Genomic DNA, 24,649 nt, shown 5'->3' with positions numbered 1-24,649 from the left:
AAATAGCGTAGTATGGGACCTTTAATACCAAAATAATAAAAACAAAATATCTCACATTAAGTACCTTATGCATATGCTTAGACCAGCCCTGTGCTACCGGTAAAAGGTGTGTGCGTCCTGCGCGTAATTTCGCTTCGCTGCTGTTCAGGTGGGGGCCATATACTTCCACTATAGTGGGGGCGGGTTCGTTTCGTAAAATACTAGAAAATAAAGAACCGATTTCCTGAAACGGCACGATTGACGCTCGCTCTGAAAACGAAAGTCAAAAAGAGGGAAAAGACTGCACATGGTTTAATTGGTAGCAAGTGCGCAGCGTTGAAGCAAGTTGTGAACGGTCAAAATTCGAGTTTGCTGTTAAATAACAAAAAATTTGCTCGCGTAATTTTGATAGCATAGCTGTATTTGTCGTAGTATGAGCCAGTGGAAGCGTATTCAGCAGTTAGAGATACGGCACTTGGAGCATGTGGATTACTTATATGATGATAACTTTCCCATGGACATCAGACAGGGACTGGCCTCCTGGATCGAGGCTCAAGACTGGTGAGTCCATCTAATTTCATCAGTATTATTTTATAACTCGTTACAGAAAAAAACATTTCTATATTCGTGTGAACCTTTGGTGTTAAAATGATTCTCCTCCACTTAGAATACTGCTTCATATGAAAATAAACACTAGTCTTATTTATCTCAAAACTTACATACATTTAAAAGTAAGTCTATATTCTAGTAAAATCATATTTGCAACCATTACACTGACTAATTAGAGGTCCTGTATTAAACAGAATGTAGTTTTTAGACATGTTATAGCCTGTTGTTGTTATCTCCTCAAAAACAGACCTGGAGTTGTGTTTTGTTTCATTCACACATGTTTGAGTAATCCTTTTTATTAATGTGTTTACAACCCCAAAACTCAAAATGCTCCCTTCCACCCTGTAATGTCATGTAGTGGTAGTTTTCAAGTTATCAGCAACCTTTTATCCCTCTGAGACCCAGCCCATTAATTTGTGTCCTTTATAGTGGACATTGAGTGGACATTAGTAGGGCTGGGGGGTTATAGGCTACTATCATGTCTAGAAAAGAAAAAAAAAAAAGTCTAGGGGGTCTAAAAACGTGAGGTGACTGTAGAAGCTTGTTAGAGATGTTGGTCATCAAAAAAGTTGTTATTGTCAGGTTAACGTCACATGGATTTAACACCAAAATGTCCTCGGTGTATATTATAGAGCACATGTTATAACATTATAAATAAAAACAAAATTAACAAAATCTAAATACTAAGATGTTCCTTTACCTCCAAATAGATAGAAAAATCACAAAAAATATATACTGCAATACACTTTTTTCTTCCCAGGAGGTTAGATTTAGTTCAGTAGAGATAGCCAATTTCAGGAATGAAATCATCCAAGTGATTGTAAAGAATGTGTATGTTGTTTAAAATCACAGCACAGCACTTACATGGGAATAACTCAGCCTAAATATGCAGGTTTGTATATTAATAAACATGTGTGAATGAAAGCACAACTCCTGGTATGTTTGTGATGAGGAAACAACATTATAAATAGATAATAGATCAGAATATAGCGTGATATAGGCCCTTTAAAATGTCCAGTCAAGGTCATTTATTAATGGTCCCCTCTGCGCACCCCAAGTTTTTATGAGAGTGAATGATTTCCTGTGTTTATTTTTTCAGGGAGCTTGCCTCTAATGATGACTCTGTTGCGGCGGTGATGTTCAGTAACCTTTTGACCCAAATGGAGAAGGTCCGATCACAGGAACAAAACTTTCTACAGAGACACAACATGAAGATAATACACCAACAACTACAGGTAACACCAAGTAGGAGTAGTGATAGTAGTTGGGCGCAGATTGGCCACCATATTTCTGTCAGTTTGCCCCAGGGCATCAGTATTAATATTATAATTTGCAGTGACATCACGCTGGGGGTGTTCAACATGTATGTGTATTGGTGGAATGTTCATCACTTATAATGGAGACATAATGCACACATTAGCAAACACTGTGAAATCCATTTTAAGATAACCTGAAAACTGAAGAAAAAAATTCAAAATGCATTTAAACAGCACATTTTCAGGAGCCTGTGATCAGTACATGCGTTCATGGTCCTGTTTAGGTGTTTGATTTTCAACAAAATGAGGAAAACTGTTGACTAATGCGATTGTTATTTTATATGAGAGGGAGTTGTTTAACTATCCTGATTCATCAGCCGGTTTCTATGAAGTGAAAGTGAGTCTGACCTCGCAACATTAGGATTCCTCATTTAACCGATCACTGCTATTTGACGTATATAATGCGCCGCTAACGAAGCTAGCTGGCGTATTAAGCTTTTCCCAAATCCCATAGGAAGAAGGACAATAATGCCCTTCCTCTTGATAAAATTCACCATTCACCAAAATTCAGCATTCAAACATTCTCTTTGTTCTGACTTTAAATCCTCGATCTTGAGAATTGTTGCAACACAGAATGTGTGGCTCTTCGCTGATTGACTGGTGCCTGAACTTGCACTTCCGGGGTTCTTGCAAACCGTCTAGTGTATTTTGATTCCTGACCTAGTTGCTGGAGAGAAATTAAATTGAGTGGAGGCACTAGGTGGCACCAGCCTGGCTATTGTTTAACAACACAAATCAGATTACCTGCTGTAATTTCAGCTAAAACCGTTCTTTATGGTCAGATTGTGTTAAACTAAAGATCAATAATCCAACAAATCCTCAAACAGGGCAGTGCCTACAGTTAACATCACACCCCCATGGAATGTTGATGACATAAGCTTCAGTGTATTAATAGGTGTTGCTTACCGGCAGCAGGTGTAAAGTGAATGAAAAATGCAATGCAGTTTTGAGTGTGCACAAACTCTATATTAAACACATTATCATTATTAGTGTAGTAGTACTAGTTGTAGTCAGCTTGGTAGTTACAGTAGTTTAAAATAGTAGTTTAAAATAACTACTTTTGTAACTGGCATTCTCTTGCAATGTTTTTAAGTGCCTACAATGTAAGGAGAAGTAGCTCTATTATATAATTTCTCAGGGGTTAACAGGAAGTCACACTGACCAGGGTGACTACAGCATTAGAAAGGACTTTGTATTTTTGGTGTGTATGATTTCTAGTAGCAGCGGTAGTAGTAGTAAAGTAACTGTGGTTTTAGTAGTTGCACAAGGCTGCTGTAGCGGATAGACAACAACTGAAGTGTTACTAGTCATTAGTAGTAGCACTGGTTCAGGTTCAGGTGACTTAATTTATAACTGTAGTAAGATTTGTTTTTCAGCAATTTTATGGTTTACCATCAGTGCACTAGCAATAATAGCAATAAGTTTAAGTTTAAGCAATAAGTACTTACAGTAAGTATCATAGTATTGGCAAAGGAGAAAATCATTTTGTCAACCACCAAATTGAATTTCTCTTCTGCCATGGATTCTACTTGGATGACTGAGGGATTCTACACATATCATAGTATTGTTAGCAATTTTATTATAAGATTAGATAGATGAAACATGTCAAATACAATATCAGCCACCTACTATTGTACAAAAATGTATGTCACATGAGGCTTGAGTTCTTTATTACAGAGACAGACCGATATATTGGTTGGCTGATATATTGGCCCGATAACATATTGGCTATCAGCCTCAAATCTCGAGTAGTGGCCGCTGTTTAGTTTGGCCAAACCAGCAGCCCAAAATATACGTGAAAAATGTATGTATAAAGGTTTGTTTGAATGCTTTAGTCCAAAGAGGGCTCTGCAAAAATGGGACTAAATAGGACTCTGTTTGTACTGTTTGAACTGTTTTAGTAAAAGAATGAATGAGTTTGTGCTAACTTTTGATTCAATAATTTGACAAAAATTACCTAAATCAGCTCAACATCTCTTCCCAAAACTATCCCCAGAGGTCATTAACCATCGGTTCCTGTGGACTATAAACAATTGAATCTCAGCATTGGGTGTCAAAAAAATGCATATTGGCTCTACTTATCTACTTATCTCTACTTCATTATTACAAATGGGTCATCAACATGTTTCAATCTATGAAGGTCTTCATCATTACTTAAAAATAATAATAAAGGACTTTTATTTTTCTGATCAATGTGCCTTGGACATTTTATTCAAGTCCCGTGTGACATACATTTTTGTGCTACGATAGTAAGAGGCTATTGTGTTTTTGAACATTAATACTCTCATTTAGAGTAGGGCTGCAGGATCAATCGCAATTAAATAGAAATGACAATGCACAAAGGCTGCAGTTTTTCAGTTACCATAAACAAATAAATATATTATCTTATTCAGCATTAAAAACTGCTGACCTTGTCGTTTAGCTCTGTGCAAACATGTTCTGAAATGTGATTCTTGTTTTAGTTGTCAGTTCATGCTTCAGTATTTTTGGATGTGTTAAAAATGTAAACTTTAATCAGAATCCTGTTATTACATAAATTGCAAATCTAATCGCAATTACAATGCTTTTCAGAAAAACTGCAATTAGATATTTTTCCTAAATCGTGCAGCTCTAATTTAAAGTTTTGATATTTTTAAATTGATAATTCCTCTTCCAGTTGACAATGTATGTAACAAAGAATTCTCTCTGGTTGCAAAAAAGTAAATAGGATTCTTGAGAAACAACAACAACAACAACAACAACAAAAACACACCCTACAACTCACACAAGCAATAAACAAACAAAACATTAAGGAAATCATAAGTGAAGCTTTGTATTCTTGCAGAGGGCATGTTCTGAACCTTGAGTTCACAGCTGAAATGAATAAATGCATTTCTAAAAACATAGCGACAACGCTTATACTTCCTGTCTGAGTCAAAGCCGAGAGCTCTGAGAGGAAGCGATCAGACTCCTGCGGCTACAAGGTGAATTTATGTGGTTTGATTTAGTTGTGAGTGAAATTAAAATAGCCTTATTTGGTTATTTCATTCAATACTTGTATATGTGGTCTTTAGGCACATATGTGTTTGTAAAGCTGTTTGAAACAAAAGTGACTTAACACAATCAAGTTTCATCTGGACCATTACCACAATATTTCCAAAGTTCCCACTCAGAAAAGTTTTGTGTACTTTACAGTCAAAAGTCAATGCAAATATATTCATGAAGCAGTTCTAAAAATAACCACAGCTGCCCAGATTGCTGTACAAAGGCAATGTAAAATGCAATCTTATGAAACTAAACAATAACAAATAATACAATAAATAAAACAATAGAAATGTTCAGTTCAGCTTGTGTTCAAAACCAGTGCATACAAATGAGCAGAGGTGGGACCAAGTCGTCGTTTTGCAAGTCTCAAGTAAGTCTCCAGTCTTTGACATCAAGTCTGAGTCAAGTCCCAAGTCAAATACAGACAAGTCCAAGGCAAGTCTCAAGTCACTGGCTTATAAGTCGTCTACTTTGAACTGCAAGTCATTTCCTTAAAGTCCTTAAACCAAAGTACCAAATATAGCTTAGATTTTTGCAAATTATATGAATTTTAAGATAAATTGTACTTATAAATCACAGTATATTTATATGAGTATTTATAGAGTATATAAGAGAGAGAGTAGTAGATATGCAAATTTTTCCTTTTTAAATGTCTTGACAAGATCTTAGAGTGAATCATTACAGTCAAAATAGAACAAATTCAGATTTAAAAGTGCTTCTCAAGTCGTCTCAAGTCACAAGCCTCAAGTCCGAGTCAAGTCCCAAGTCACTGACCTTCAAGTCCAAGTCAAGTCCCAAGTCTTAATCCATTTTATCAAGTCAAGTCTCAAGTCCTAGACTCAAATCTGACTCGAGTCCAAGTCACACTGCAAATGAGGTTTCAACAAAGGTATACACATATTAAAGATTGGTCTGTTTTAATAGCCAAGCTAATACTGGGACCAGCTACAGCCAAAGTGTCATCCCCAACCAATATAGACCATGAAAACCATCAACACAATCTTAAAATCAGTCCTAAAGCTGACAGGGAGTCTGTGCAGAGAGGCCAACATGGAGAAATGTGCCAACTGTAAAGAGTAGATGGTGCCCGGTCCAAATCTCAGGGATTCACTGATCCGATATTCATTGTATCCTGTATCAGATATCACCATCGACACAGATAAATTTGCTGGATCGGATATTGGTTTCAAAATATCACTGCCCTCGATATGCTGGTTAGGCAGATAAATCGATGTAATAAGACTTATTTAGTGATGTTGGCCTAGAAAGTTCCATAATGTTTGTTGTTGCTCTGTAATTACTTGAAAGATAAATAACACCTACATCACACATTTGGATCAGTTTTGTCTGATTTTCTTTTATTTTAAAGGAAATAAATGCCATATTCAGTTTCTACTATTATTCCTATTTCATTCATAAAATTGTCCCAAATCCTGGAAAGTTTTGAGCTACTGCCCTGACCCAGTTAGTGACTAAAGTGAGTAGGTGAGTTCTCTCTTCAGTCATCTCTGTGTTCCCCCTTTTACTGAAGACGTCTTGGTACTTTTTCCATGCGTCTTTGAATGGGCAGTGTATTTACATGGCTGACATCGATTCTGTGTTGTAAATGCCAACACTGTAAAGAAATGACTGTTAGGGTGATGTGGCAAAGGGAAAGTTTTCAGTTAAGATGTTATTGACCCATGATGGGAATTTGATCACAATAACGCAGTAGTATTATATGTTTCCTGGATATATACGCGAGTTTCGTAGGTTTGTCACGATAATTACTATATCAACTGTATTGTTCAACATAGAAGGAGCCATTCTTTTTCAGGCTCAATAAATATTCTATGTGCCTTTTCTTTTCTTTGCACCAGCAGAGAGTTCTTATTTTTTAGTTGTGCTAAATCCTGGATCTCATGCCACAAGATCTTGCGAGATAATATTGCCTCAAGATTGTGCACAAATGCTGAAAATGATCTTGTGAGATTTTTTTCCACATTTGGATTGTATTAAAAGTTAAGCACTGGTGAGATAATTTTTTTTTAAGAGGTTGTAGTCACAAAAAGCAGTGCTACAGCAAAAATAGGAAATAAAGTAAAATAATAAAAAAAAAAATACATGAGAATAAAATTAAGAGCTTGATTGCACAATTTATTTGTAGTAAATAATGTGAAAATTGTCTCATTCTTGTAGATCCAGTATTGGGTCTCATTTCGTCTTGTTTTGTGGAAATTGTATCTCGTCCCACCCCTGCTAAGTCTATTTCATAGCATTTGAGCTGTAGTTGGTCAAATAATGTACATCTATGACACTTTATACTTATAGATATTAGAACTAACTATTCAAGTATTATACTATTTATGTACTGTATTACAAACAATATGGTTCACTTCAACAAAGGCTTACGTATCAACAAATGGGCTAATCCTGCTCTAGGTTTACTGTGTCAGGTGTATAGAGTAGTTTCAGTATTATTATTAATTGGGATATTAATATTGTACTTCAATATTTATTTAAGTTATTGTGACAGGCCTTTAGTTTGGGCTTCTGTTCTGTCCCATCTTTTTAGTTCGTGATCAGTGTATTGTCTACATGGACGTTGTGTCAGGGTGAACTATTGAAAACAAAATATCTGATAGTGCTTTTTCTGACAAGCATTGCAAATGGAATAGATTCGATGTTTTAATAATATTATTCTGTTTAAAGTTCACATTTTAAACACGTCCAGGCGAACTGACCGAAAGACTGAAATATGAACTGACAAACTTATACAAGAATCACTTTTCAGAACATATAACCTAAAATACAGGGTTAGCAGCTTTTATGCAGAATAAGAGTTGATAGTTTGTGGAGGAAACTACGACACTTCAGAAATTGTGATTTGACTGTTGCTTCCATTCAAGTTCATTTCGATTTGATCAATTGTACAGTCTTGTGTTTTTAATATAAATATAAAAACATTCTCTTTCTTTCACAGTTTAAATATAAGGTGATCTGGTACACATAATGTCTGAATTGCTTATAGACGCTGTTGATTTCGTTTTTCATGATGAAATGGAATTGTTAGCCCAAATGTTCCGCTTGGTCCTTAAACTCTTTTCATGAATTCACATAGTAATAATCAATGAAAATTACACCATAATCCTACTAACAGTTGTTGAAATGAGTAATTACAGTTTACCACTCCTTGTTACAAATGCCCTATTCATATTCAGTTGATGGACAAACTGGTTTTGCAAATCTGTATTTTAATTGAATCTAAACCATTTTCAAGTAACACTTCGTGGTTTGATTTCCAGTTAAGCCCCACCTCTTTGAGCCAAAAAGTCAATAAGAGATGACATCATAACTTTAATTCCAGTTAAGTGGGATTCCTCTGTCATTCAACTCTGCAGGGTTTTCCTCTTATTCTGTTTTAAATGTTACTTTTTAAAGGCTTTGATTGTGCGAAAACACTACATTTACTACACATTTAAAGGTCCTGTATTAGACATAATGGATTCTTGTGAGTCATGTTATTTCAGGGCTGAAATTATCTAAATGATTCTAATGAAGTTGTATGGAGTTTCAAAACAACAAAACAAACAAAACTACTTCCCGTATTACCACGATATAACAAGAATGAAACAAAACACAGCTCCAGGTATGTTTGTAATGCGGAAACAACATTATAACATAGATCAGAAAATAGTGTAATATGAGCCCTTTAATTATAGCAGAAAGCAGAAAGTATTGATATACTGATAGACAATATGGTTCAATATTTATAGGATTTAACAAAAGGAAAGAATCATTATATGCAATTTTATGATGGCAAGCAGAAAGCGAACCCTTCACTTGGCAGTTACACAGTACATCTTTAAAACTAAATTAGATTAGAGCCTTGTATGCTTATAAAATGCATTTATACATCACTTTTTTTTTTTTCAATGTAAATTCATTCATGTTTTGGTTGATATTTGAACCCCAACCAAGACTTTTATGGGCATGTTTTCTCACATTCTGAGGGACTGAATTTTGTCATCAACATTCTCTGGGGGTTTGATGCTTATACTGTGAGCTTTATTTAACACAATCTGACCACGAAAGGTGAGGTGAGGTGAGTTGTGCTTGTATGACTTTATTTGCATTGAAAATCAAACCCCTACACAGGACCATGAATGATCACAGGCTCCTGAAAATGTTTCAATCCATTTGTATTTTCAGACAGTCTCAAATCTTTTTTATCTGTTTTTCTAATGTGTGCATTGTGTTACCATGGAAACTAGAGTAACATAGAAATATACAAATGTGAAACATGCAGAACACTCCCAGCATGATGTCACTGGAAAGCATTGATTTAATTGAACATAGAGCCAAGTATTCATTATGTTACAACAGAAATCAGCATTTTAACAGTATTCATTGTAGCTGCTCTGATCTGTATTAAAGGGCCTATATGTATATATTTTTTTTGTTATTTTCTTGTCTATGTTATAATGATGTTTTCTCATCAAAAACATACCTGTAGTTGTGTTTTTATCTCATTCACACATGTTTAACACACAAATCCTGCATATGTAGGCTGAGTTCTTCTCTCAAACAGAAAACACTCTATTGCACCTTGGGATGTCATGTCATACAAGAAGTGCTCCACTGTGTTTTGAAACTCCATACACCTTCACTAGAATCATTTGGATAATGTCAGCTCTAGAGTTTCCAATCTCTACTGAACAAAAGGTCAAATGTAGCTGTTAACTTGAAGACTGATTCATGACATTTTGAGCTTTGGAGATGTAGACGGACTAACAAAGGATTACTCAAACATGTGTGAACGAAACAAAGCACAGCTCCAGGTATGTTTTTGAGGAGGTAACAACATTCTAACATGACTTAAAGTTCAGGAGTAAATATTGCGTAATATAAGACCTTTAAATATATGTCCTATACAATGTTGTGATGTAAACTGAAACCTAGTGATATTTTCCAGGTGAAATACGCGTCTAACCCAGCAGTCATGGCCCGTGTCATCTGCAGCTGTCTGAAAGAGGAGCAGAGGATCCTGGAAAGTGCCTGCATGCAAGAACAGGTTTGAGTCGACCGTTTGTTTGGGTGGAAAGTCCCCGTGCAGGCTTTATCATAGAGGTTACTGGGAATCAGAGCGTAACAGCAATAAAAACTTGACGCATTCACTCAAAAAGCAGGAAGAGGAAGCTACTGTTTTTTATTGATTGTGTTCACTTTCTAGAATTTGATGGTGCAAGAGAAAGTTTTCTTATTGATTATATTGTGCTATCACAAGAAAGACAAGACCATAAAGTAAATTTGCAAATGTTGAATCTGATCATTATTAGTAAGTGACTTAATACTGTTACATAAGAAATCTATGTTTCAACAATTAATTTTAGCTGCCCCATCTATTAAATATTATTGGCCTACAGAATGTTGTGTTGTCATCTGATACACAGCAATATAACTCTATGGGATATCAACGTTTTGAAAGAAATCTCTAATTCTCTTTGTAAGAGAATGGGTTCATAAACTTGCCAAATTACACATCACGATAAGCAGCCTCATTCTGACCAAATAAAATGTTGGATTAAATCTTATTATGTCTTTAAAATGTTGTTAAAACTATTGTTTATCTTCAAGAAGTTAACCATTACCATTTAATACAAACAATACATTTCTTCCTCCAAAATAAGTTTGATCAGTAGTAAAATGATTAACTGCACGGCTGTAGTCTGGGGACAAAGATGTGAAATAATTCATGCCTGATGATGGTTGTGTTTTAGGGTCCACTGGAAAAGTCACTGCAGAACTCTGTGGCTTTGGAAAGGCAGAAAAACATAGACAACCGTGTGGCGCTGATCCGAGGCAGCGTGCAGGTAAAAAACTCACCATACATAAAATATATGATTAAATATGTAAATAATGTATTAATGTGGTCATCTGTAGCTCATGGACCAAGCAGTGAAGTTCATTGAGGACATGCAGGACGACTTTGACTTTCGCTACAAGACGCTTCAGTCTCGAGGTGAGCACAGATTCATTTATAAAATGTATTTGAAATGTTAGATGTAGTCAAGCTCTTTAAACTTTTAATAATTTATTTTACATTTGCATGTTTATTAGAAACTTAAACTGACTATATATTTAGCACCCCATTGCAAGTGCCTGTTGGGATTCAGTGATATCTGTTACATGAAGGGGACTTATGCAAAATCAACCATATTATAGTTGTTTTCACTTCTCATTTACCCTCTTGAAGTGATTCACCCATATCTCACTTATCTTTATTCTCCTATATTCAAGACGTCATTGCGCCAATCAACATCCTTTTCCACGGGTACACACCCACTGCTCTGTGTTAATTTTATTCTCCAACAGATACACATAGAAAATATCACATAATGATGCACAGGTGTACACATTATAACTAGCATTTATTTTAGTAATAGTAATTCTTATTCATATTTTTTGGAGTGTTTGTCCACTAATCCAGAGATTAGCAGTTCAAATCCCCACTTCCATAAGTGAATACTCTTGTTGTGTCCTTGGCCAAGGCACTTTTTTATTTCCCTAAACTTGTGCATGTTTGATCACAGAAAGTTGTATTGAATTTTAAGTATACAATGGATATTACATGATACTTTGTCTATGTAATGTACATTTTGTGATTTAGACCAGGCGGAGAGGAACTCTGATCATATGAAACAGGAAGTAACACGGCTCCAGGAAATGCTCAACCGACTTGACTTTAAGAGGAAGGTAAACTCAGCAGTAATATGGTCGATGCAAACTTTGATATGAACCTATTTAACTTTCACTAAAGTAAATAATGTCCTGACATTTCAAACACTGATTCATTTTAAGTTTAGTATTATTTCTATAATAATAATAATAATAATACTAAAATAATACATAACACTTGTATGAAGCTTTTGACACTCAAAGACACTTCACACAGTTCAAAACAGACAAAATACAAATGAAGATAAAATGAGATGCAGTTATTTGAAGGCAGTTTTGAACAGATTAATTTTTAGGGCTTACTATCTGCTATCCCCCATTTCATTCATAAAGAATTATTATTAGTTTATTTTAAATGGACAGATCAGAGACCATTGTTACATTTAAAACAGCAACCAATGCATGTCCATAGCTCATCTAGCCAAGGGTTCATTTGTAGACCTGGGGCCCTATCTTGCCCCCGATCTTAGCACTAGCACAGGTGTGAAGCGTGGAGCTCTAAACAAGAGGTGTGCCATGCCTGAATATCAGGTGGAGTGGAGCGGACTGAGGGTGTAGTGTGGTGCATTCAGTGAATTGCCAGAATCTTAAAAATAAAACTAGTCCACTGAAAAACAACATGTAACATGCTCAAGGCTTCTTTTAGTTGGAAATATACATATATATATATTTGTGTGTTTGCGGTATGTTTGTGCACTGTCCGGATACCCTCCTGCAGGAGGGCAGAGTACAGCCCCTCGCCCGCTCTCTGTATTAGCTCAGCCCTGCTCCATAGTTTGGTTTGATCTGGATCTGTACATATGCTGCTCATTCACATGAGGCTGTTGACAGCGCTGACCTAAAGTATGTTTTCTTACCCTGTCTGTCCTCCTAATGCTGTGATATTGGATTTCGTCACATCCTCGTACCCTTTCTGTCATCAACTCCATTCAATTTCGTTATCATATTATTCCCATTGTGTTGCTTTGGTTAGTTTATAAAGTTAGTTACCAGTAGGCAGGCTACCATCAGAGCTGTAGAAAACAGCACGGAGCCGTGGAGGCCATTCATTGACATCTCTAGGCTGTGACAGCAGAGCGGAGCAGATGCACGTCTCATATGTGCTTCTCTCTTGGCAGAAGCGGTCAGTAGAGCTTTGTACAGCGACTCAAGAGATGGATAGTGCACATGAGCACTGCTCTGTACTGACACCTGCAGTCAGTCAGTTGTGCGGGGCCAAAGCAGGTAGTGCAGTCACCCTCCCCGTGTGTTAATGGATTAATCCTTGTCTGTTTGGAAAGCGCTAAAATCAGAAACATTTATATGCCAATAAATGTATTCCATTATCCGCGAGGCATCCACCTGTGTGGGACCAAATGCAGTGGACATCTGGGAGGAGAATGTGAGCGGTCAGCTGTAGCAGCAGTGGAAACTCCTACCTCAGGTTAGAGACACAGCAGCTGACTGCCGGGACAGGCGGGAGCGGGTGCGACCAGGCGAAGAGCTGCGGTCAGCAGATCTGCTGTGGGATGGGGAGCGCATAAGATAGACACTGGTCTGCTACGTAATCAACAGAGGAACACCGAGGAAAATAAAAAGCGTGTACGGGCTTACAGGGGTGCGCATATGTGAGAGTGTTCGGAACACAAACTCAGCCATTTCTGTCATGGCCCATACAAAATTCTATATTCCACTGGTGTGTACTTGTATCGTGTGGCTCCGGAGGTGTTATTGTACCCACATATAATTTGTATCGTTCCACTCAGCGAGGTACAGTCTGACCTGGACACGCCCCCTCGTTAATGCTAGCGCTTGTGCTAAGATTGGGGGCAAGATTGAGCCCCTGGTCCCTCATGTAAAACAGACAAAGGCAGACAGTGACATATTTAGACATTACAACATGAAGCACAGTACAATATATTTACAATAACACACATTAAAATTGTTACTAAAGGGTTACTCACACATGTGTGAATGGGTATGTTTTTGAGAAGGCAACAGCATTATAATATGGCTTAAATTTTACATGAATCAATTTTGCATAATATAGCTTCTTTAAAGTTGGTGTTAGAGTTCAGCAGGTATGGTGTTCCAGATCTTTTCACTGTGAAGATGCTCTGTCCAAAACCTGTCTTGCATTTGGCTGATCTACAGTCACCATTTGCAACCACTGATTTTAGCCTTATTTAAGTTGCTTTAAATTACACACCAGAAATAAAATCATGCGAGCCACTTTCTATTTGTTGACGTTCTGCATCTGTCTTTCTTTGTGTGCACAGCTGTTACCATGGTCTGTAGTAAAGTACACTGTTTTATCATGTGCCAGTCTTTCTATCCACTTATCTACTCATGTAAATATTATTCTAAAGTTGTGTCCCTTGGCTGTGTCAGGAGGTCCTGTCTAAGATGGACATTGTGGTGAAGGAGATCGATGATGTGATGAACTCTCAGCTGTACCCGGAGCTTCAGGACTGGAAACGGCGACAACAGATCACAGCTATCGGAGGACCTCAGCTTGTCGGGATTGAACAACTGCAGAACTGGTACTGTTCTACACGCACAGAACATGCTGAGAATATTAACATCCAAAACATTGTATTACATTATATAGTTTTTATGTCAGTCTGTGAGTGGTGGAAATAGTATTACACATTTGTACTCAAATAAAAGTACAGTTACATGGCTAAAAATGTACAAATACAAGTACGCAAATTACTTAGAAACCTTTAATCATTCCCCAAACTCTCTCAACCACCCAAGCCCACTTTCAACCAGCCCACAGAAAACAATCACATGTACACACTCCCATCCACTCACACATATATGCAAAAATAATATTAGGCTAAGTATAGACCAGCCCTTTGAGAGCTACGGTGTACAAGTTGCACCAGCCAAAAAATGCATAATGAAGAAGAAAAAAACATATATAAGTCGCACTTTTTGGGGGAAATATATTTTATGAAATCAGAGACCAGGAACCGACATTCATCTTAAAAAGACAAGTTATAGTAATAGAATAATAGAATAAGGAATAGAATAGAGAACAACATCATTGATCGTGAAGCTGTGTTCTCGATCCCCACTTTCCGCCAGTCCCTCACAAGTTTCTCGCTCACTCCAAACTTTTTTTCTGCTGCTCGATTACAGTTTTCGGCTGAATATTTCAGTCCTTGCAGCAGGACGCAGCTTTTTCTGCAGTAGACATGCACAGTAGAGTGAAGTGACAGTGGTACAGGAGTAACAGGAGTAGCAGATACTCGCAGAAGTCGCAGGACCACCCAAACCATGAAAAAAAGTGTGACTTACAGTCCGAAAAATCCAGTAGTTAAATTACATCATAATATATTCAGTATAGAGGTGAAATGAATAATCATAAAATCAACAGGAACACTGGTTTTCAAGCCTTTCACAAGTCGCTGAGTTTCAACATTCTATAGTCAGTCATTTTTACTACAGATGGGAAGCAGCTAAAATTAATAATATCATCAGGATTAGACCAAAGACTAAATCTGCTCTGTACTTGGCCTCAAACATGTGAAGTATAGAATATCAATCTTCTAGTGACTGATATTAAGGAACAAAGTGTTAGGGGATATACATATATGGTTGGCAGATCAGTTCCAGCTCCAACGTTGGGCAGGACACTTTTACAATAACGTCCTCTTTCTTATATTTCCAGGTTCACGCTGACAGTGCAGAGCCTGTTCCAGATCAAACGGCAGCTCGATAAACTTGGAGAACTGGTTTTAAAGGTGACGTATGAGAGCGACCCCATCCCACTGCAAAAACCCCAAATGGAAGACAAACTCAAGTACCTCATCTACCACCTCATCAAAAGGTACAGACAACATACAAAATACAAAACAACTTAGTCTTAGAGAATTATTATTAAAAATGCACCTGTAGTTGAAGGGCCTATATTACACTCTGATGTATGTTATAATGTTTTTCCTCATCAAAACATACCTGGAGTTTTGTTTTGTTTCATTCCCACGTTAAGCACACAAACCCTGCATATTTATTCTCTCAAACAGAAAAACACTCCACCTTGTGATGTCATGAGAAAATACAAGAATTGCTCCACTATGTTTTTACACCCCATTCAATAGAAACATTTGCAATTTCCAATCTCTATAGAACTAAAAGCTGTCAACTTGAAAGCTACTACAGCACAGGTGTCAAACATAAGGCCCGGGGGCCGGATGCGGCCCTCCAAGACCTTTAATCTGGCCCTCGGCTGATTTTCTACTAAAATATTTTAATTATATTTTCTATTAAAATATTGGTAATTTTCTGCGGTGCTTAGCATAGTGGCCCCTCCCACCAGAGCAGCACAAATGAAGACTTGTCTCTTTCCAAACGCTCTTAAAGGACGATCGTTTTGACCTCATCAGCAAAATGTCAAAAATGAGAAAAAGTGGAGCCGAGTGCAGGATTTTCCAAGAAAAATTGACTTATTCCTATTTGCATAAGTTCATGTTAAAACTTTGTGTTGAAATTACATTTATCCTAAAGTTTCAGGTTGTTCATAATATTATGATTTGTCAAAGAAAGAGTTCATCAATTAAAAAAAGATTTCTGTAACAGATTTGTGTTTATCTGCACAAATATTTGAACTTATGTCATATAAACCCCAAAAATAACAATGAGTTTTCTGATCCGGCCCCTTTGGGATCAAAGTTGGTTGGATACGGCCCCCGGACCAAAATGACTTTGACACCCCTGTACTACAGCATTACATCACAAGGTAGAACAGAGCATTTAAGCTTTGGAGATGTAGGCTGAATCCCATTACACCCCTTGGCCATATCACTTTTCTATACCCCTCCTAGAATGGTTAGCTGCAAGCAACCGTAAAAATATTGCAATATAGTCCACGCAAGAGAGACCACCACAGTTGTAGACGCCATGTTGGATTTCTGGCAAAAGTTCTTCGCGTATGCTTATGTAAAATCTGGCGGAGACTATTGATTACATATGTGATTGTTGAAGGGGTGTCCCAATTTACTTTCAACCCCTACTTCTTGTTGCTCAGTTTCAAGGGGCAAGGGGCAGATAAAGGGGTAGGGGTAGAAATTAGAAATGCGATTGGCACGTAGTCAGACTAATAATAATAAAGGATTATTCAAACGTGTGAATGAAACAAAAACAGAACTTGAGGAGGTAATGGCATTATAACATGTCTTAAAGCTCTCTAGAATCCATTTTGTGTAATATAGGACCTTTTATGAGTTTGAGTTTGAGTACATGGGGATAGGAAGTCTGAATTAATGCATTTTAAGGAAGTCACCATCTTAACACGTTTTTCCGCTGTAACACATACTGTGTTTAGAAATCATTGTGTGAATACATAGTTGGATATTGCACGCACAAATAACTATAGTGTATAATTATTTTTTATGATCAGATCAAGTCAAGTCAAGATGAACATTTTTTAAAAGCATAGTTCTGAAATAAATGTGGGAAATAATTTGACATTTTCTTTTTATTGTTTGGGGCAAGTAATTAATTCAATTCATTTAATGATGTCAATGTTTCAGTTCATTTGTTGTGGAGAAGCAGCCCTGTATGCCCACACATCCACAGAAACCTCTCATTATCAAGACAGGAGTCCAGTTCACCACCAAAGTCAGGTATCAGTAATAACGTTTCAAGTTTAAGATCAAATTCTTACTGTTGTATCACCATTTGTCTAATTTAATTATTATGTCATAATTGTTGTTCAGGTTGCTGGTAAAACTTCCTGAAGTGGATTATCAGCTCAAAGTTAAAACAACATTTGACAAGTATGACTTTTACTTGATTTAATATGAATGGATTTAATAGTATCACTGTCCTTCTGTGTATCATATATTCACACTATCATATGAACACTGTCCCTCCTCTGTCCAAATCATCTAAATCTACTAATCTACCCATGAAATCTTATGTTTCTCTTACCATTGTTTGTCACTAACATTTTCCTTGTTGTTTAGGGACCTTCCACCTGGCAGAGTGTAAGTATCCCACCACTATTTCTATCAAATAATATATAGTTTTAGAAATTGTGTACGTTTTTCTGATGTTGTTTTCATTTTTCTAATAAGTCGTCAGTTTTTCATTCTCACAAACAACACTAAAGTCATGGACATTGAGGATTACTCTAATGGCTGCCTCTCGGTGGAGTTCAGACACCTGGTACGTCCAATTAAAATGGATATTTACACGTTGTTCTATAATTTATATTAATTAATTGTGTTAGATTTTTTGTTTTAAATGGTCTTAATCATAATTTTACCTTGCAGCAGCTGAAGGAGAAGAAATACATCAACGGGACAAAGGGAAATGAGGTTAGAAGTTCAATATTAATATTCAAATTAATTAATTAAAATTTGCAACCCGGTCAAATCCTGTTGTAACCCTAGTCCCAGTAGTCCTAGTAAGATATAGATTAGCTATTAAATATAAATATGCACTTGTTAAATTCTGTGTTCCAGGGTCTGTTGTCAGTGACTGAGGAGCTCCACTCTCTCAGTTTTGAGGCTTGTTTCACGGTGCAGGGCCTCACCATCGACCTGGAGGTGAGCGGCACACAAAAATGCTATTAATATACATGGATATACAGGATCTGATGGTCTGGAGGAGTGTAGTCTACTAAAGAAATTCTTGATCCACTAAAGACATGCCCTGTACTTCACGTAGTGGACAAAAAGGCAGTTTCAAATCACTCCAAAATCTCAAACTAACTCACTCCAAGGCAAGCCTTCTCCTCTGCTATAATTCATTAAAATACTTAAAGTTACTTATTCAAATAATTTGTCGACTAATAAAGATTTTGGGTCTACTCGGACTCTTGGTAAGTCTTGGTTTAATCCTAGTGTAGTCTTTGGTTTAAGTTCTTAGTTAGACTTGTTAAATTCTGTTAAGTAAGTCCCTATTTATATAGTGCTTTTCAAAGACATTTTTTTTGTCACAAAGACGTTTTACAAAGCATTCAGCATTATTCATTCACTCTATACCTAGTGAATGTTTAGACTGAGTTTAGACCTGATTTAGTCTTGTTTTTGACCTATCTTAGTCCTACTTCAGACCTGGTTTAGTCCTGTTTTAGACCTGCCTTAGTCAGTGTTTTAGACCTGGTTTAGTCCTGTTTTAGACCTGGTTTAGTCCTGTTTTAGCCCTCTCTTAGTTTTGTTTAAGACCTGTCTTAGTCCTGTTTTAGCCCTGGTATAGTCCTGTTTTAGCCCTGGTGTAGTCCTGTTTTAGACCTGTCTTAGTCCTGTTTTAGACCTGTCTTAGTCCTGTTTTAGCCCTGGTTTAGTCCTGTTTAAACCTGTCTTAGTCCTGTTTTAGACCTTTCTTAGTCCTGTTTTAGACCTGTCTTAGTTCTGTTTTAGCCCTGTCTTAATTTTGTTTTAGACCTGGTTTAGTCCTGTTTTAGACACGTCTTAGCCTTGTTTTAAAACTAGTTTAGTCCTGTTTTAGACCTGTATTGTGCTCTGTGTATGTTCAGACATGTTCACTCCCCCTGGTGGTCATCTCTAACGTGAGCCAGCTGCCCGGAGGCTGGGCTTCTGTCATGTGGTACAACTTGCTGACCGATGAGCCAAAGGTATGTCCATTCTAAGGATCTATTCATGGTTTTCAGCTTCCTGATATATTAATTTATTTTAAATTGTTCGTCACTATTGCAACAGTTGTAATGTGTTCAACTACAAAAAAAAAAATCAACTTTCATAAATAATGTCATAGTTAGTTGTTTTCTATCCCTAGCATTGATAATTTCTTAATTTATTGATAATTCCCTCCAGAATCTGACTTTCTTCGCGAACCCTCCTCGAGCAAACTGGACTCAGCTGTCGGAGGTTCTGAGTTGGCAGTTTTCAGTTCAGGCCGGACGAGGACTGGACAAGGACCAGCTCACCATGCTTGGAGAGAAACTACTGGGTAAGTGTAATGTGTAATTGTAGTGAGTCAACCGAATGGAAAGCAGGATCATCTGGAACAAGGCAGACTGCATAGTATTTGTCGATTCAATAAGTTATTTGCAGCATTTCCTGTTTAATATCTTATTTATCTGCCTCTTTGATACAGGTCATCATGTCTCCTGCAGTGACTTTCAGGTGTCTTGGTCCAAGTTCTCAAAGGTAAATGAAAAAAGTTTGATGATATAGCACCATCTAGTGGCCAGAGCAGAGAGTAAGCGCAGAACTGATCAACTGAATTAATAATTTTTTGTTTAAATTTTCAGGAGAATATTCCAGGAAAGTCGTTTAGTTTCTGGATGTGGCTGGACTCGATTCTGGAGTTGATCAAGAAACATTTACTGCCAGTCTGGAGCGAGAAGTAGGTCAAAATAACATTAAAGTAATGTGATTAAAAATGAAAGAGAGAACACCTAAATCAAAATGAAATATGAACAAAGCATAAAAAACTTAAGTGTTCGTGAGGTACATTTTGTAGTGTTTTTAACTGCTATCTTTTTTCCAGTTATATAATGGGATTTGTGAGTAAAGAGACGGAACGCACTCTGCTAAAGGACAAAGACCCTGGGACCTTCCTTCTGCGTTTCAGTGAGAGTCACCTCGGAGGGATCACTTTCACCTGGGTCGACCGTGGAGACAACGGTGAGAACTGGTTTAGTCCTGGTTTAGTTCTGGTTTACACTGCAAATTTCTCTGATCTGGCCAAGATTTAAAAATTTATATCAGGTTATTCAGCTTGTTTTCAGATTTATTATCTGTTTACTAGTTCTGAGACTAGTCTAGTCTAGAGGTAGTTTATTTTAAAATAACTTGTCAGGTAAAATTATCTTGCTCCATGGACAGATAATTTCACTACTTTTAAGTCATTTTCTGATCAAATTTTGGCCAAGCTTTTTTGCAGTTTAGTCCTGGATTAATCCTGGTTTAGTTCTGGTTTAGTCCTGGTTTAGGCTTTATTTATTCCTGGTTTAGTCTTGGTTTAGTCCAGATTTTGTCCTCGTTTAGACCTGCATTTATTCCTGGTTTAGAACTGACGTATGCCTGTTTTAGTCTCGATTTTGTTTTGATTTAATAATCCAAGTTTAGACCTTGTTTAGTTCTGGTTTAGTCCTAGTTTTAGTTGTGGTTTATTGTTTGTTGTAGAACTGGTTTACACCTGGTTTACTCTTGGTTTAGTCCTGGTTTAGACTTGATTTAGTCCAGATTTGGTCCTGGTTTCGACCTGCGTATATTACTCCCAAATTATTCCTGGTTTAGAGCTGATTTATGCCTGGTTTAGTCTCAGTTCTGAAAATATGTTGTGAATATTTGAATTTTCCTTTTATATTTAGGAGAAGTCAAATTCAACTCAGTGGAGCCTTACACCAAAAGCAGACTGAGTGCTTTACCGTTTGCTGACATCATTCGAGATTATAAAGTAATTTCAGACGGAGTGGTACCAGAAAACCCACTGAAGTTCCTCTATCCAAATATACCCAAAGATGAAGCATTCGGACGACTCTACAACAGCCAGCCAAGCAAAGGTGAAACAACAAAATACACTGAGATTGTATTATGCACTATGTAACTTTTGTGGTGGACCAGAAAGTCGTTGAGAAAGTTGTCTATTCAATAACAAGTGTTTGTGATGCTCAAAAATACCTTGAGAGATGAAACATGTTTTTTTTTACTACACAATTACCTCTCATAGAGCTGGCCTGTAATGTGGCTGGTCTCCATTGAGATAAATAAGTTTAATACTATCCTGTGAAACATTACCGGTGAAGCGATAACATTAGCAACAGTGGCAAGCCCAGATGCTTACCATTCACGTAGTATTGTAGTAGTTGTAGCAGTAGTAGCACCTCTAGAAATAACTGCAAACTGTACTTAATGTTGTTGGAACTGTTCATTTCAATCCATTCCTTTGTTCTTGTTGTATTTTTAGCTTATCCCTACATCCCGTCCACACTCATCCCCATATCTGAACTGCGGTAAGTCATTGTTATTGATTTGAAATAACTTTTTTAAGCTTAGAATATTAACTTCATTATGCTAAATATAATAATGAAATCTACCTATAAGCACAGAGTGTCATCTGCCTATACTATTGAAAATCACCTCCATTAATGAAGTTGTATGTGTTTGTCTAGAAGCAACAGCAGCAGCAGCTGCAGTGTGATCAGCACCCCTCCGCCCTCTCAGTCCCCTGAACCCCCCATGACCCCTGGAGAGTTCAACATGCTCAACGAACACCTGTGCTTTGACATAGACTCCGTGAGTACACACACACACACACACACATTTGCACACAGTCTGTACATACAAGAGAATATATTCGGCTGGAGAATGCCTGATCTTGTCTGGTCTCGGCCTCGTTGGTACTGGGATGGGTGCGAGTGTCGTAATGAGGCAGCGGTGATGCTTTAATAGATAAGTTTGAAATCACCATCATAAAAGTTACCTCAGTACTTTTACTTTACTGTTTTCATGTGATACTCAAGTCTGTTTGCTTTAGCGTTATTCTGCTTTTAAATCTGTACTTCACTTAAGTAACAAAATTGATTACTTATTCCAGCACTGCATGCTTCTGTCAGTAAGGTAACTTACCTCCAAGCTAATATTGGTGGAATGGTTTGTGAGTCACTAGGACATCCTCTTAAATATCACCAGATCATTCACAGTAAATTTCTCAGTAAAATTTTTTCTTTCAAATATTTCTTCATACTCACTTCATGCAATAAGCCTCCATGTTTGTTTTGCCATAGGATCGATCTTGCATTTCTTTGAGTATGTACTGCCACCAAGTGATTGCTCCAAAATCTCAGGCAATTAATTTGAATACTCAATGTATGTAGGGCAATGAACTACTATTTACAGCACTGGGCCTGAGTGGCTGGAACTCATGCCTCACAATAAGAAGGTTCAGGGTACAACTCCTGGGGTGCCCATTCCTCTTTGTGGTGGGTTTCCTCCAGGCACACTGGTGGTTTTCCTCATCAACCCAAAACATGCACCATAAGTAAAATCCTCCAGCTAAAGTAGCTCAAAATCAGATTGCTACAGCAGCATTGAAGAATGTGTCAGATTTCCTTACAGCGACAATAGAGTGTACCTTAACCTTAATTTTCATTTTGTTTTACAGATGACATCCCCATATTCTGACTGAAAGTTGATGACTTTTTTTTCTGAATCAACATTCTCCCAAAATGACCCTAAGTTGATCTTGACTTCCTGCGACTTGGCTGAATCTTCAACCTCAAGAGTAAAAGACTGTTCCTTGTTCCAGTGAAGTTTGATTTCTGGTTTTCTATATCGTGCTAATGTATTTGGTCTGTTGTTTTATTTGTTTCTATTTTTATTATGAGCTTGTGTTTTTGTATTGTTTTGTGTCTTCACAGGGGAGGCTCTCAATTAGATTTTTATTTTTATATTGCCCAGTCCTGGTCATGATTTCATGTATTTATTTTCACTCGCTAAAAAAAAGCATATTAATACATTATACAAGGGAATGTGAAGACAGCTTGATGGCTGGTTAACAAAACATTAGGTGGTTTAACATGTGGTAACCTCAATACAAATTGTATAAATATGTATAAAATAAAATGGTACAAATATTCCTGTGAGATGCATTAATCAATACAAGTATGTAGAAGTTATGCTGCAAAAATACAATCTTAAATAAGCCTGACTATATGCTTGAATCAAGCAGTATTTATCTAGATCTGAGTACACTTTCACTGTCTTAAAACAAGATTTCCAAGTTGAACAAAGCACAAAATGTCTTTTTAAATTTTTTTTTACTTAAAATAAGAAACACTTCTAACAAGGAGACGAACTTGAAATAAGAAAAACAAGTTCATTTGTCACATCTAGTTTTTATCAAGACAAATACTACTTAAAGGGCCCATATTATTATCTGTTATAATATTATGTTGTGCTTTAAAACTCCATACACTCCATCCTTCACTAGAATCAACTGGATAATTTCAGCCGTGGAATTATCGATTTCTACTGAACTAAACCATAGTTGTTGACTTGAAAACTACTACCGCTTCATGGAACAGAGCAAAACACAACTCCACTTATGTTCTTGAGGTGCTAACAGCGTTCTAACATGTCTTAAAGCTCACATGAGTCAATTTTGCGTAATATCAAGCATTCGTCAACAGATATCTTATTTTTACAAGTTCACATTGTCTGTTGTTTTTCCTTATTTTTGACAGCCGGAAGTAGTGTTTTCTTTCTACTTGAGAATGTCATGATCAAAGCTTGATTCTTATCATTTTACAAGGAATCACGTGACTCACCGAGAGCTCTTCACGTGTGTCAGAAATGCGTGTCACGCCCTGAATGCTCCTGAATACAACTGAGGAGGAAACGCACCACAATAACAACTATGTATGTTTAATACGCAGCCCTAATGTTGGATAGTTTGTAGCTAAATCTGGTCTGTGGAATACATTTTTTGTGCAATGTATTATTGTTGTCATAGATTTGAAAAGCCAGCATTACAGTATTTCTTATCTATGTTATAATGTTGTGACCTCCTCAAAAACATATCTGGAGTTGTGTTTTATTTCATTCACATCTTTCAGACACAAGCCCTCCATATTTCGTACAGAAAACACCCTGTTCCACCTTGTGATGCCATGTGGTACAAGAAGTGCTCCCGTGTTTTAAAACTCCACACACCTTCATGAGAATCATTTGGATGATTTCATGGAATTGCCAGAACTAGCTGTTAACTTGAAGACTACCGCTTCCTGACGACATAAGGTGAAACAGAGCATTTTGAGCTTTGGAGATGTAGGCAGACAAATAATAAAGGATGACTCAAACGTTTGAATGAAACAAAACACAACTCCAGGTATGTTTTTGAGGAGATAGCAACATTATAACATGGCTTAAAGCTCACATGAGCATCTTTCACATATTGCGTGCATTGTTTTAATCAAATGGTGTCTTTTAAACTGCCCAATTTAAAGCATTAATTTCCAATATTCAAAAGTTCACAAGAGTGGTAAGTCCACCATTTGCCCCTCTCCATGAAGATAATATGCATTAAGTTATATATTATAT

General features: G+C 36.9%; 1 protein-coding gene across 2 annotated transcripts; it reads left to right on the top strand.

Moving 5' to 3' along the window:
• The first annotated feature begins 219 nt into the window (after window positions 1-219).
• On the top strand, window positions 220-23,184 carry stat4 (signal transducer and activator of transcription 4). Of its 2 annotated transcripts, none has more exons than XM_055155843.1 (23): window positions 220-540; window positions 1,688-1,823; window positions 9,883-9,981; window positions 10,688-10,780; window positions 10,851-10,929; window positions 11,578-11,663; window positions 14,016-14,167; window positions 15,304-15,462; window positions 17,165-17,257; window positions 17,351-17,410; window positions 17,600-17,620; window positions 17,711-17,801; window positions 17,912-17,953; window positions 18,101-18,184; window positions 19,117-19,215; window positions 19,415-19,550; window positions 19,698-19,750; window positions 19,855-19,949; window positions 20,094-20,230; window positions 20,920-21,111; window positions 21,516-21,561; window positions 21,721-21,844; window positions 22,713-23,184. In XM_055155843.1, the coding sequence occupies exons 1-23, from the start codon at window positions 413-415 to the stop codon at window positions 22,734-22,736; spliced, it is 2,229 nt and encodes a 742-aa protein (XP_055011818.1). In that variant the 5' UTR covers window positions 220-412; the 3' UTR covers window positions 22,737-23,184. The 2 variants fall into 2 exon arrangements, with proteins under 2 accessions (XP_055011818.1, XP_020776018.1); XM_020920359.2 differs by having other exon boundaries at window positions 221-540; window positions 17,909-17,953.
• The last annotated feature ends 1,465 nt before the right edge of the window (window positions 23,185-24,649 follow it).

Source organism: Boleophthalmus pectinirostris, unplaced genomic scaffold, assembly GCF_026225935.1.
Source record: "Boleophthalmus pectinirostris isolate CB_2022bp ecotype Guang Dong unplaced genomic scaffold, ASM2622593v1 HiC_scaffold_1, whole genome shotgun sequence".
Classification (NCBI taxonomy): Eukaryota; Metazoa; Chordata; class Actinopteri; order Gobiiformes; family Gobiidae; genus Boleophthalmus; species Boleophthalmus pectinirostris.
The sequence above is the reverse complement of the archived record's forward strand: the minus strand, read 5'-3'. Positions and strand labels throughout refer to the sequence as shown.

What these genes read in the sequence shown, in the direction of transcription:
- stat4 (XM_020920359.2), top strand. Translation starts at nt 413, where the DNA reads ATGAGCCAGTGGAAGCGTATTCAGCAGTTAGAGATACGGCACTTGGAG. An exon ending in GGTCGACCGTGGAGACAACG is followed by an intron (nt 20,231 to 20,919) that starts GTGAGAACTGGT and finishes TTTTATATTTAG; the next exon opens with GAGAAGTCAAATTCAACTCA. An exon ending in TGTGCTTTGACATAGACTCC is followed by an intron (nt 21,845 to 22,712) that starts GTGAGTACACAC and finishes TTTGTTTTACAG; the next exon opens with ATGACATCCCCATATTCTGA.